This window comes from Pinus tabuliformis, chromosome 1_1 (genome assembly GCF_031772625.1).
Source record: "Pinus tabuliformis cultivar Carrire ecotype Pingquan chromosome 1_1, CPIR1, whole genome shotgun sequence".
Taxonomy (NCBI): domain Eukaryota; kingdom Viridiplantae; phylum Streptophyta; class Pinopsida; order Pinales; family Pinaceae; genus Pinus; species Pinus tabuliformis.
In genome coordinates this window covers 926,463,357-926,477,648 of record NC_142297.1, presented here as the reverse complement: position 1 = coordinate 926,477,648, position 14,292 = coordinate 926,463,357, and the positions used below count along the sequence as shown (strand labels likewise).

Below are 14,292 nucleotides of genomic sequence, written 5' to 3'. Positions count from 1 at the left end.
TGTACTCATTTTATTACTCAGTATAATAAAATGGCTTAGCATTTCTCTCTGCATTTCTTGAGTATCTGCTTATGGTTATATTGTTATATGTTGCACCATTGTCATTATTATCTCTTGAGCTTCTCGGCTATTATACCACTTGTGTGTTTTCTGCTATACTCTTAGACAGAGTCTAGAAAGGGCCAGGTAGCCTCCGGATCTCATCCTCTTTTCAGAGGCGACATATATGGTAAATGCCCTCCTAGTCCATCTCTGGTTGGAGTTTGCTTGTGTTTGAGGAATATTCCTAATAAGGGATATTACATCGACAAACTCGTGCTTCCATTAGGTCCACTTTTATTGTTATTGGTGGCATTGCTACTGAGGTTGCAGATCAGGCTAAGGCATCGTCAGACTCTGAATCAGATGATGTCTATGTAGCTCCTGATGATGATCTTGTGGCTAGTAGTGGTGATGAACTTGATGATTGATCATGTGTACACTGTAGACTTGTAGTAGGCCAATGGCCTCATAGCTTGCAGCATTGTTTTTGGACTTTATAGGCCATTTAGAGCCTAACTGCTTATGTATTTTGCTATTTTGTCGATGATATGTATTGCACTCAGTGCCATTTTGATATATTCACCTTTACATGGTATATAAATGAGCAAACTTTGCATATTTTGTCTCTATTGGCTTGGAATCATGGTTTTAAATCTTAAAAATAGTTTTGTTTCATTAAAAATTGATTATTTAATGTATTTTTCTAAAATCGGTTCGTTTAGACCAAACCAGTCCCGGTTAGACCGGTTCCGGCCGGTAAACCGGTTCATTAGGTGGACCGGTCCAGTCACCGGTTCCGGTTTTAAAAACATTGGTCTCAACACATACAGATCATCAACTGAAAGGAAAACAAGCACACAAGTGACACCATTATTTTTGGACTAATGTCCCCAGAAAAACCCAATGCCGGAAAACCGGTGCAGCTATTTGAGGGTTTTATTATTAAGCAGTTTCAGAATACAATTTGGGTGCCAGAAATGGTTCACCCAACAGAGAATGCCCTCGACAGTGGTACCTCTCAGTTGGAGACAGATATCAGCCCCAATCTACCCCACGAAATCTCCCAGTGTCAACCTCTAGGGTCTGTGTCAGCCTCTCTGGCCCAGTATCAGCCCATCTAGCCATGCGTCAGCCTCTGGAGGCTCTGCGTCAACCTCTGGAGCCTCTGCATCACCCACGTTGGCTCTCTCTGGCACTGCGCAACTCTTGGCTGCGTCTGCGTGGCCTCTAACTACTTTTGTGTGGCCTCTAGTTGGCTTTGCTTTAACCCTCTCCCGACTTCTGCACTGATGCTCCCGGTATCCTCTATGCCTATATGCTTCTGTATTCACTACTCAGTTGCAAATCTGATCACTCCTTCAATTTCCTCAGGAAGCCCTACCCCAGAAAATCGAATTCTTGATCAACTTCGTGTATTCTCCAAGTGACCATCAAGCCTCCTCTTATACTTTTCTGGTTGACAATTCAACGACCGAGATTAAGTCCCTAATCAATGGCTAAGATTAGATCTGACTTGATCCATGACTTTTGGACCATTCTAACTCAGTTTTATTAATATTTTATTTTCCCTGAGTTTAGACTTAGGGACTCCATTAAAAATATTAATTATTTTAATATCTCCCAAACTGTTTAGAATCTGCCCAAACCATTTCTGGGTATTGGATATCTCATGTGCTTTAGCCTCTCCACCAATTTTTGGGGCTAAATCACATCCGATGCTACCCCAAATCAACAAGTTGGTTATCCATGACAAGATGGATCAAAAACTTCATCCCTGCCACATAATACAAAATGTCTTTAATCAATTCATTACAAAAACTTCAGAATGTCCACCTACCTACTCTTCTCAAGAGGCACTAGAAATAAAGGCATGATCCCAAATGCTAAAGACATCATATAAATTAAACTTACTACTTGTCCTCTATGCACATAAGATATGATAAAATTGCTACATTTCCTTGCTTGGATGAAATTCAATGTGTTGTAGGTATGAGGAAGATTGATTCTCTAACAATAGAAACAATATTGCAATTTGGATGATCAATAAACTTGGTGTTAAAGTAGCTTTTCTCTCTTGGCTTTTGTTTGTCTATTGTAGAAAATAGAACTCATAATATGCATTTAAAAGGTAACCTAAAAAAATACTTGTAAAACAAATGAATGGTACAGATGAATTGCATTACAGTCCATCGACAACTTTCTATCCAAATTTCTTTATTTGTGACATAAACTACTGGGAATAAAGCATTCATATCAGTTGTGCCTATGAATCATTCTTGAAAATGAATTTTACATTGTTTTGATGCTTTCAACTACTTGTGCAAGGGCTTGACACCACCTCATGATATAATATGTTACTATTATGATAGCTTTACAAATAATTTGTCATTGGTTCAAAAATTTCAAAAGAGAAAGTGTATAAGAAAGATAAATTCACGGGATTTTTACTTTTTCATATAAAGTTTGAAGTGCCTTCTTCAAGGGCTTATTATTGTTTATGGATTAAAAAATAAAAAAATGAAAATAAGAACTGCTGGAAGAAAATCAGTTGATTAGCAAGCATGTTTGTTTTAAGCTCAAATATGGACCATTTTTAATCAACCATTCATCCACATAAAATGCATTCCCAAGAAAACCTTCCTAAGCAATAATTCCTATGTTAAGACCCCAAAAGTACAAATCAACCATCTACGCCAAAGCATACTAGAGTGTTCAAATGAAACAATAATACTCAAAACCCTGGACTAACAAACTTTCCGTGCATAGAAAATATGGTAATAATCTGGCTCTCTTCCAATGCCCTCCAATTTGTCTATTTGACCATGAGCTGAAAATAATAATGATTTTTTGCTTCAAAACTAGACATTTTCTACTTGTCATTACCATGTGTGTCTTATTTGGTTCCATAAACTCCCTTATATAATTCCTTTCTCGGATTTGCTCTCTCTGAACCCCATACTTTCCTGCATTAGAAAATTTACCATACTTCACATAAGTGCGCACCTGCAATCAATTCAGTAACATTCAAAATCCATGAATCAGTTATTGATTCTTGTACAACTCCATAAAATAATGAAATTGAAATTCCAAATCAATAATATTAGTATTATATAAGTTAAGCAAGCATATGGATCTTCGGAGCTTTATATTCAGCTAATAGGGAAAGTAAAATAGGTTTGTTGCACTAGAAACATGTTATGCTCAAAATGAATATATGCAAGAAACACCATAATATTTGAACAAGAAAATATTTTACCTGGATGTGTTATTACATAATAAGATTTGGGGGATACTTACACACCACAGAGAGGATACAGCACACCTATGACCCCAGGTAAGATAAGATAAGATCATTTTATTAATGTCCAACAAATGACCACAAAAGGAGGTCAATGGGACTGAAGAGTACAACCAATATGAATAAAATGTGGGAGTGCCAGCACATCTCCTAGAAAATGCCAGAAAGTAATACAATGAAAGAAACCACATATATGTATAAAACCATGACGAACGTATAGTCATATAAAACATTAAGTGACTTTACCCAAGACTGGAAAGGTGCACAACCCATCACAAGAACATGTCGAGAGAGAGAGAGGGGGGGAGAGGGAGATCAGACAATGGGGCCGATGAAATCAAAGTCTCTTGCATGGTGGCCAAGGGAAAGAGGGTGACCTAGGCACTGCCAGGCAACCTCTAATGACAATGTCACCATGTTTCACTTGGGTGAATTGTTGGCTTACGAATCCAATATAGCCATTCGCTATCATGCTGAGATAGGTATTTTTTGAACAGAAATGGAGTCTCTTGCAATGGGTGCCAAACCAAACATGTTAACCCTTCTTTCTTGTGTTGGTATGCCTACTTTTAGTAGGTGGCAAGGTATGTCATAGTTCTAGCATGTATTGTTGGAGTTGTTGCCAAGTGTTGGTTGGGATAGACTAGATGTGTAGTTTGGATTTCAGGCTGGTTATCAACAGATTGTAGTTGCATCATATCTGGACACATGGCAGCTATATATATATAGACATATCAGAGTACTCATGAGGTTTGGTGGAATTGTGATGTGGCATTCATGACATCACCGAGCTGGAGTCCATTGCATTTTTTATGTCCTTGGGCTCTATGGACATTCGAGTTGACTAGATTTGCATGTCGATGCATGTATCAGTCTATTCCAGAAAGTTTCAATCCCCTCCAAGTCTCTTACACTAATTCGATTTTGCATTATCCTTTTAGATATTGAAAAACATAAAAATAGATCCTTTGCATGCATGAAGAACTAGTTTACATGCCTCGATATAATCTGGGCACTTATGAGGTCGAGTTGTGCATGAATAAGCACACCACATGCCTTGATCTAATTTGGAACTGAAGAGGTCAAGTTGTGCATGCATGAGCACATGGTTGATGGGTGAGTTTACTAGTGGACCACATCACTTAGAGGGAGATTCAATATGCCATGCAAGAGTTTGACATAGAGTTCGATCCCTTTCTTCTCTCACACATGTAGAGTGCATGGATTCGGAGATCCTTCTTCCATGCTTCTATAAAGATCAGCATGAGAGACTCTTGTGGTGAAATATTGGATTCTGCTTTACAGGTTTCAGGAACTCTTTGTGACTATCATCTCCCATTCTTTCCAAAGTTGATAACACATCCTTCACTACACACCAGAGATTGACAAGGTAGCCACTGATCTATTGTATCTATGGTGGACATTCCGTGTAATGTTCCTAAAGTTTGAGAGTGAAAAAAAAAAAAATCACTAAGGAGTTTTGCCAATTTTTGGTAATACTGAATAATAACGGAAAATATATTATTTTGTGGAAAAAAGGCAGAAAATATTTTTTAATGGAGGATGGCAGAAAAATAATATTTTATTGGAGATTGGAGGAAAATTATTAGTTTACTGGAGAATGGCGGAAAAATAATATTTTATTGAGAAAGGAGGAAAATTATTATTTATTTAAATGGCGACAAAAAGGTCTTCTAATGGAGAATGGGCTCCACCAATAAAATAATAAGAAAAAGGGGAATCTAGAAGCTAGAAAGAAGATCTTTGCTACCACCATGCACAAGGATCAGCTGATATCAAATTCCCTTATGCCCAGGAATAAAGGAGTTTTAAGAGATTGAAGTCAAATGCATTTTGGAGCTATATCTTGCTTGTCATTTCCAGATCTGTTATATATCTGGATTTAGTGCCAAGGACGGGTTATATGCAGTGAATGAGGAGCCTGTTCCAGACATGTTTATGCCTAAAATTACAAGGTGCCAAGGCCGCATTTGATTAGGGAACCGAGCTGATTTAAGTACCATGGCATTGGAGATTGAATCCCCATTGTAACCACGTCTGTTTTGCATATTTTTCAGAGAGAAGAGACCAAGTTCTGTCATAGAGGAGGATGTTGCTATATCTATACATTCAAGGTTCCAGATTTGAGGTTTCCTGCCATAATCCTGTAGCAGGTCAAGTTGTTTCCAAAGTTCTCTTTGTCTCAATTATTATGTCTTTGTGGCTGAGTCAAATGTAAGAACTATCTTTGCTCAAATATTATATCAATCAATTTATATCAGTCTATAATACAATTCTGGTTCAATATACATATCAGATCAGCATGTTGGATGTCCTTTATTTCCCTTTAATGCACAGTTGCTTAGCAATGAATTACTAGAGAAACACCTTCAATACTTAAGGAATTGATTTGACTCATGAAAAAACACTACTGTGTAACCTACCTGAGTCAAGCAATTAACAACCTCCTACAGCAGTTTGCATATAATGCAGTGTGGAAAAAGTCTGCAAAAAATCCCGATTTAATCCTAAAAACGCGATTTTTTGAACTAAACGATTTAATCCCGAGACTTTTTGGCGACTTTTTCACAAAGGAAAAATCGCGATTTTTTCCTTATACTCCCGATTTAATCGGGAGTCGACCCAAAAAGTCTTCCTCCCTTCCCAGGCCGCGGATAAAGAGGCCACGAAGGTGAAAAAGTTAAAACTATAAATTGAAGCTTCCATCCATGCATTTTCAAGTTATTGCATTGTATTGTTTGTCATACTTCTTCCGAGCATAGCAGTCTCATTTGTAATCTGTTAGTTTTGAGGTTAAGATATGTTTTTGTTTTCCAAGGAAAAACAAATCTTTATACTTCATATTTCTAGTTAGAAAGCAAAGTATACATTGGCTAAGCCTCTAGGCTTTCAGTGATCCAGACTCTAACAGCCACTTCCCCTTCAAAAGATTACAAAAGTACCAAAAGGACAGGCATACAACAGTCTTCCGTAGAAAGAACCCCACACCATCAAAAACATTGTTACAGTGGTTGAATGCTTCCAGGAGAAAAAACAAAGAGGAGGTCATGAAGATCAAATAGCAACAACCTGTCCAAAAAAAAAACACTAGTGCCTCAAAAAAGAACCCATTTTTCAAATAGGAACAAAGTACCTGTGAAATCTTGTGACAGCAAAGATCCTTCCTGCAATGACAGCACGTTTTGAAAGGGAATCTTCTTTAGTGGTGAATTCCCTATAAATGTGGGGAAAGGTTATGTATCAGAAGTGGAATTTACCTCCAAGAGTTTTTGAATAATAGATGCCAAGGCTAGGTTAATAATCTGACATCTACTGTTTTCTCAGAAAATAAGCAGCTTGGATTCACCAAGCGTTAATTTTCACATCTACTGTGATACTCACTGTTAATTTTCATTGGACCTACCACCTAACACCTTATTACCCAAGCAGATTACAATCTATTGAATAAATGCATGACTTATTTCTTAATACAATTAGCGGAAACAAAAATTAAAAGGGGAAGAGGATCTGAGTGACTGCTTACTTGATGACTTTTAGATGACTCATGATATACATTTATAATATTTTTCGTTGATATTTTGACTCTTGAGAGTTGAGACTCGGATAGGACTCAAAATTCAGGAGTTGATTCACTATTTTGATATGTGATGTAGCATTAGACTTCATATACATATTATATATTAGCTTTCTTTACATGTTTACGTGGAAATGCATTTATTTGATGTTGTGGATACTCTAGATGTTAAAAAAAAAATTAAAAAAAATGAATAATTTTGTGTTTTTTTAATTTTGCGGACTTTTTGCCGACTTTTTCAAAAAACTCCTGACTTTGACGAGTTTTTCAACTCTTGGACCCTCGCCGAATTAATCCCGACTTCGACTTTTTCCACATTGATATAATGTATTTGACAAAATCCCTCATTGGGCAATTTGGTTCATGTGAGAATTTCTGAATCTACACATCAGAAATCCTACTGCAATCACTGGTTTATCATCTCCTACTTGTTCTTTACATACAACAAGTTATTTAATTATTTAAACAGTGAGGAGTGGGTACATGCTAGCATTAGACAAGGTGGTCCCTGACAGGGAGGAGCGTGCTAGATTGCATGGAGAATTAAGCAAATCCAAAGGTACAAAGTGGGTACATGCTAGCATTAGACAAGTTGTTCCTTGACAGAGAGGAGTGTGCTAGATTGCCTGGAGAATTAAGCAAATACTTCAGTCAAACTGTAATGTCTGGTTCTTTGCAAGCAAACAATGATAGAGATATACTGGATATTGTTGAATGGTTGAACATGTATGGCTCCGGGAGACATTTGGCGAAATTGGCAGTTAAAGTGCTTTCCTGGGTGTTTAATACTTCTTCTGCAAAGAGGTGTTGGAGCACCTATAGTTTCATCCACAATGTCAAAAGAAACTGCCGCAATGAAAACCGGGCAAAAATTTTGGTTTATGTACACTACAACTTGAGGTTGTTGACACATTATTATGAACATGCTCGATTTGATAAAGCATGTATCACTTGGGACAACAACCCAGAGGAGGATAATTTGGAGGATCGAACCTTACATTTAAAACAGTTGGAAGCAAAACTTCTAGACAATGAGGATGAAGCAGGAACAACAGCATCAATAGAAATCCCACCCCCATCCACTAGCAAGGCTCAAGTTGCACCAGCTTTTCCGCCACTTCCATCTGCAGCATCTTGTGGAGGTCATGTGCCTTCTGATACTGGATGTAGGAGACTCCCATTGTTCATAGATAATGAGAAAAGAAATCAGAAGTTTCTCATGGCAAGAAGAAATTTTAGTAGATAGTAGATTTACTTGTCTTTTCTAGTTTCTACTTTCTAGTACTTTTTATAACTATTGACTCTTTCATATTTATTATGGTATTTTTGTAAACAATATATTGTGAAAATTTGGATGCCCAAATTTGTACTACAGCAACTGACTACTTTCTTCTATTTGTTAATTACTAAACAAAATTATTTACTATTTCCTACAGTAAACACAAAAAACTAATACATTGCAGCCTTCACCATTTAAAATAAAATGCGGACAGAAGAAACTGAACAAGAAAGAAATACACAACACATCTACACAATTATTTGTGGACAAATGTCCCCGGAAAAACCCAATGTGGGAAAACCAGTGCAACAGTTGAGGGTTTTATTATTATGCAGTAGTAATTCTGAGTACAATTCGTTGAATGCCCAACTGGTTATCCTATACAGAGAGAAATTGGACGAAACAAGTAGTGAGATGCTCACCCTGGCACTGGAAGAATCAAACTCTAATCTCGCTGGAAAAGAGGCTATGCGTCCCTTCTGCACAGAACTGCGTCAACGCCACACAATCTCTGCGTCACCTTTGCTAGGGATAGCGTTGCTCCTCCTTCGGACCCTCTGCAGAGAGGTGTTGGAGCACCTATAGTTTCATCCACAATGTCAAAAGAAATTGCCTCAATGAAAATCAAGTAGAAAGTTTGGTTTATGTGCACTACAACTTGAGGTTGTTGACACATTATTATGAACAAGCTCGATTTGATAAAGCATATATCACTTGGGACAATAACCTGGAGGAGGATAATTTGGAGGATGGAGCCTTACATTTAAAACAACTGGAAGAAAAACTTTTAGACAATGAGGATGAAGCAACAACAACAGCATCAACAGAAATCCCACCCCCATCCACTAGCAAGGGTCAAGTTGCACCAGCTTTTCCGCCACTTCCACCTGCAACATTTTGTGGAGGTCATGTGCCTTCTGGTACTGTATGTGGTTCACGACCATTGTAGAGTTACACTATGCTGTAGGAGACTCCCATTGTTCATAGATAATGAGAAAAGAAATCAGAAGTTTCTCATGGCAAGAAGAAATTTTAGTAGATAGTAGATTTACTTGTCTTTTCTAGTTTCTAGTTTCTAGTACTTTTTATAACTATTGACTCTTTCATATTTATTATGGTATTTTTGTAAACAATATATTGTGAAAATTTGGATGCCCAAATTTCTACTGCAGCAATTGATTACGTTTCTTCTATTTGTTAATTACTGAACAAAGTTATTTATTGTTTCCTACAATAAACACCGAAACTAATACACTACAGCCTTCACCATTTAAAATAAAATGCGAACATAAGAAACTGAACAAGAAAGAAATACACAACACATCTACACAGTTATTTTTGGACAAATGTCCCTGAAAAAACCCAGTGTGGGAAAACCGGTGCAGCAGCTGAGGGTTTTATTATTATGCAGTAGTAATTCTAAGTACAATTTGTTGGATGCCCAACTGGCTATCCTATACAGAGAGAAACTACACAAAACAACTAGTGAGATGCTCTCACCTTGTCACTAGAAGAATCAGACTCTGATCTCGTTGGAATAGAGGCTTTGCGTCCCTTCTGCATCATCTTCTGCGTAGGACTGCGTCAACCCCACACAGTCCTGCGTCACCTCAGCTAAGGATAGCGTTGCTCCTCCTTTGGACCCTCTGCTAGCCAGTAACTTCGATTTCCAGCCTCCCAGTCTCACACCCCGGCTCCCAGCTTCTGAAACTCGATTTTCTCAGCAGGAATTCAATCTCCCTCTAGGCTTTGCATTGCCACTACGTTAGCACTGCGTGAGCCAGCATCAACCTCTCTCTAGACGTCATTCTGTCCTCTCTGCCTTGTACTCTTCATCCCAGGAAAAATTCCTCAACGGCTACTATCCCTACTCCTCACTGTAAAAGATCACTTCGAAATTATCTACAGTAGTTGCTCTTCTTCCAAGAATCGATCTTTTGATCTTCACTCTATGTGTTCTCCAAGTGCCCCTCAAGCATCTTCTTATATCTTTCTGTTGGACAACCAACGACGCAGATTAACTTCTTATCAATGGCTTAGATCATTTTGGTTTGATCCTCGTCTTCTTCTAGAAGTTTTAGCCACAGTTAGATTAATACCCTTTAATTATTTTAATTTCCTAAGTTTAGACGTAGGGTCTCATTAAAAATAATTAATTATTTTAATAAAACCGTCTCCAAGTGGAATTTCCCAAAACGATTTTTGGGTATTGGAGAATGCATGTTTCTAAGCCTCCCTGCAAATTTTGAGACTTAGAGCACATCTGATGCTACCAGAAATCAATACTCCCTCTTAGCGAGGAATGTGCTCTAGCAATACACCTTGCTGAAGCATCACTCTGTTTTGTAACATCTCCTTCTGCGTTGTTGATGTCTGACATCCTGTCCACCAACTACTGCACAAATGTTGCATCTGTATTGTTGCTGACCCTGCCACTGTCAACACCAGTGAAGCACCACCTGTATAAGACCCACGAGTACCTGTAGGTCTTGGTGGGTTCTATAGAGAGTCGGGTCACTCGCATAGAACCCGTACTTAAGACCAAACTCGGCGGGTATTTTATTAAACCCGTCTACTCGTAGAAGACCTGCGGGTTTGCCATAAGACTCACATCAGACCGTTATAAGACCTGTTGACCCTAAAAAGGCAATTTGTTTTTTATTTTTTGATTTTAATTTTATTTTTCTTTTCTTTTTTGAAAATGAGGTGGAGGGAAAGGGAAATTGGAGGGAAGAAAATGCTTTATTATTTTTGTAATAGGCCTTTGAAAGGGTGTTGCCACCCAGTAAGAACAGACTCTTCAAATTTGGATATTTGATTAGTCTATTTCTTTTTCTTATACTTTGAAATCCTAAATTATATGTTTATCTCAGTTGGCTGACTTATTTTCAAGGTTTCATGTGTAGGGGGCACCTATCTACTAATAATTTTTCTTGGCAAATATCTTAACGAATAGCAAGTGCCTCAAAATTTGAAGACTTGGGATCCTCAAAGGTTGGAGTATCCATCTTCAAATACAAAAGAAGCTCATTCCCACTGATCTGAAAATGGGGCACTTATGCTTCTTGTCTAACTTACAAGAACCTCTCCCACTTCCAAAGCTTATTTATTCCCAAGTCTTATTGATTAACCAATGCGGAATTAAATTTGTGCTTGAAAACAAGGTGTATGCTTATGGTTATTTTAATTGTTTTTGTGCTTTAAAATATGTTGTTTGTGCTGATAGGTAAATACATATGACAGTAGACAAATGTAGCAATAAGCAAACACATAAGACAACAATTTAATATGGAGTTCACCCAAAACTCTTGGGCTACGTCTCCTTGAGCTCTAGTCAACTCAAGTAGGCTCTCTGGGATTATGGCAAAGTCCTTTAACAAGCTCTTGGCTCAACTCCACTGTTTTACACAGAACAATGGGTGTAGACACCATTTTATCCCCTGGCTCTGAAGCTCTCGGCTTTCTAGCTCTCGGCTCTGGCTCTCGCTCTGGCTCTTGGCTCTGGCTCTGGCTCTCCGGCTCTAGCTTTGGCTCTCTGCAACCTTCAGCTCTCTGGCCTTTCACTTGATCTCCAAGTGACCCCCTCAGCTGCTCTTTTTTCTTCTACACTACTTGCTTTCGCTAGCTACTTCCTTCTCTGGCTTCCTTTCAGCAACAACCCCTCTGTCTTTGTCATTCTATGGCTTAAAAGCCAATCCGCGTTGTTTGTTTGTTTCCTCTTCTGGGCACTCTGACTTCTGACCTTTGTCCGCTCGAATCCCTCTCTGAGCATTAGCAATCATTGCTAAACGCCTTCAAGGATGGTGGCCACCTGTTCTGTAACGAAAGGAACCATCGTTGCGTTGAAAAGCCCAAAAACGATCGTTTTCTGTTTACACAGAGAAACACTGCAAAACACGGAAAAATCTGCCAAAACATTGTTCATCGGACTTCAAATATTCATAAATCCGCTTTATACTTCTATCGAGTCCGCCTTTAATCGCTTATCGCATCTCCATCGTTGATCTGGAAGATCTAGATCCAACAGCTGTGGTTCATTTCGGGCGGCCCTTTCGTACGGGGGTTAATCGCCCGATAAGGGTGGTTTTCTCTCTCCTCAGCCTGGACACGTGGCAGCCATTGTATGGGATCGGGCGGAGCCCGGCCCAAACCATTTACCGCCTTTGGCTCTCCCGAAATCCTACCTATTTTGTGATTTCCCTTTATATTGGAAAATACATTAAAATATGAAAATCCCACTTATATCGGACTTGAAATAACATACAATAGCATTAAGAAATCCTTTCGGGTCCGGTTCATCGCATCGACGCTTTATCCTTTGTATTTTCTTTATTTAACGAAAATCGCGATTTACATTGAAAAAGTCCTTTTACCGGACTTGAAATTATATCAAATCTCATTTATAACGTTATCAAGTCCGACTGTTTTATCGGCATCAGGGGTCGTCGATCACCGTTTGCCGATATCGATGATCGCAATGTCACTTGGCGGGGGGTTCTGTGCATCGCCGATGCTGATTCGCCAATCTGATCATCGGCGATCAACGATCAGCAGATCCAGGTCCCGATATCGCATATCTGTCTGCCTCCGATCCAATCGATCAGATCGGCAGATCGGAGTTTCCTCCGCCTTCACATAAAATCCGGCCTTTGCCTTTTTCCGATGCAATTTCCCTTTTTAAGGGTTTTTTTCCATTTTTAGGGGTTTTTGCCTCTTTTTTCAAAGAAACTGGGCATCTTCTGCATGCGATAACTTCTGCATCCTAAGTCCATTTTAGCCCATTCAAGTTGTAGTAGATTTAGAAGGAAAATATCTCTACAATGGGGCTATTTCCAAGAACTTCCTTGGACTTTCATTTTTCCTCTGTGAGGACCACTTAGACTTAGGAGTCTATCCAAAATCCATTTTGGATCACGCCTTCCCACTAAAAGAACTTTTGGTCTCCAAAAGACTGATATACTGATCTGAACAGTACCTGAGAGTAACAGCACCCTCTTCTTTCAGCCTCCACACACTTGCCTTGCATAGTGCCTCTGGACCAAAGTCTCTGACCACTTTCCTTTCTGGATGTGTTGGTTCTCCTGGGAAGAACTGTCTTCCTTCTTGCCTTCATGCAGAACTTCTGCTGAAATGGTCATAGAAGGTAGTTTGAACTCTTCTGCCTTGATCATTGATCCAAGGTGGCTCAAACCAATGTGAAGTCATCTGCTCCACAAAACTTCCATTTGTACCTGTTTGAAAAGCTGTCAACAACAACTGTTAACAATAACAGAAACACAGACAACAACTGGATGGCCTATACTCCTGTTTCAACAAAAGAAACAGAATTCACAGCTTGTGAACACCTCCATGTCTTACATCTGCATACAAATGGTAGACTAGATAACAAGCCTACAAAACATGCCTTTAAAACAAATGACCCTTCAAGTCAAGCATGTAGACAAAGACCATTAGGACTCTTTTTCAATAGATGAAATACTTCATTATTATCTCCATCTTGGAGACCAAGTTAACTTCTCCCAAGTCAACATTGCATCAAAGCAATCAACCCTACAAGTTAATTACTCATACATGTTCAAAACAAGGAAAACATCAACATCCCTGTGTCCATGCACATCATGCTCATGCATGCATTTCATCCTTCAACTTTCACTTAAGTACACTATACTTTCGAAGCTGAAATGAAATATAATGTTGTAGCAATAAAGTGAGTCTCCTACTCAACTTTTTCCATTCACCTTCTTGATAAGAACCTGCAACTTGCATCTCATTAACAAAGAAATGCAAATAGATGCATCAATAGACATGCAACCTTAATTGGATAAGAACTCTAGCCATTTCTCACCAATCCCTTTCAAAGGTACTACCTTTGTCTGCACATCAGCATCAACATGTGAATCATCCTGAGACACATTAGTCATGGAATCTTCCTTTCCATTTCTGCCATCTTCTCTTTCCACTTTCTTCAGTTTTTGTGGAAGCATCGCTGGATTCAAAGTCCAACATCTTTCAACAAGATGCCCTTGAATATGGCAGTAAGTGCAACACATGTGCATCCTCTTGATAGCATGATTTGCC

The 14,292-nt window shown here is 38.7% G+C and overlaps 1 protein-coding gene across 2 annotated transcripts in view; it reads right to left on the bottom strand.

The window, feature by feature from the left end:
* Positions 1-14,292, bottom strand: part of LOC149217466 (uncharacterized) — a 342,847-nt gene that overhangs the window by 162,379 nt on the left and 166,176 nt on the right. For both annotated transcript variants that reach the window (XR_016250681.1, XM_089391373.1), the window contains exon 6: positions 2,926-3,045. Coding sequence is in view for 1 of the 2 variants with exons in the window: in XM_089391373.1 (XP_089247499.1) it covers positions 2,926-3,045 (120 nt within the window). In the remaining variant the exon portion in view is untranslated. The remainder of the gene's footprint in view (positions 1-2,925; positions 3,046-14,292) is intronic.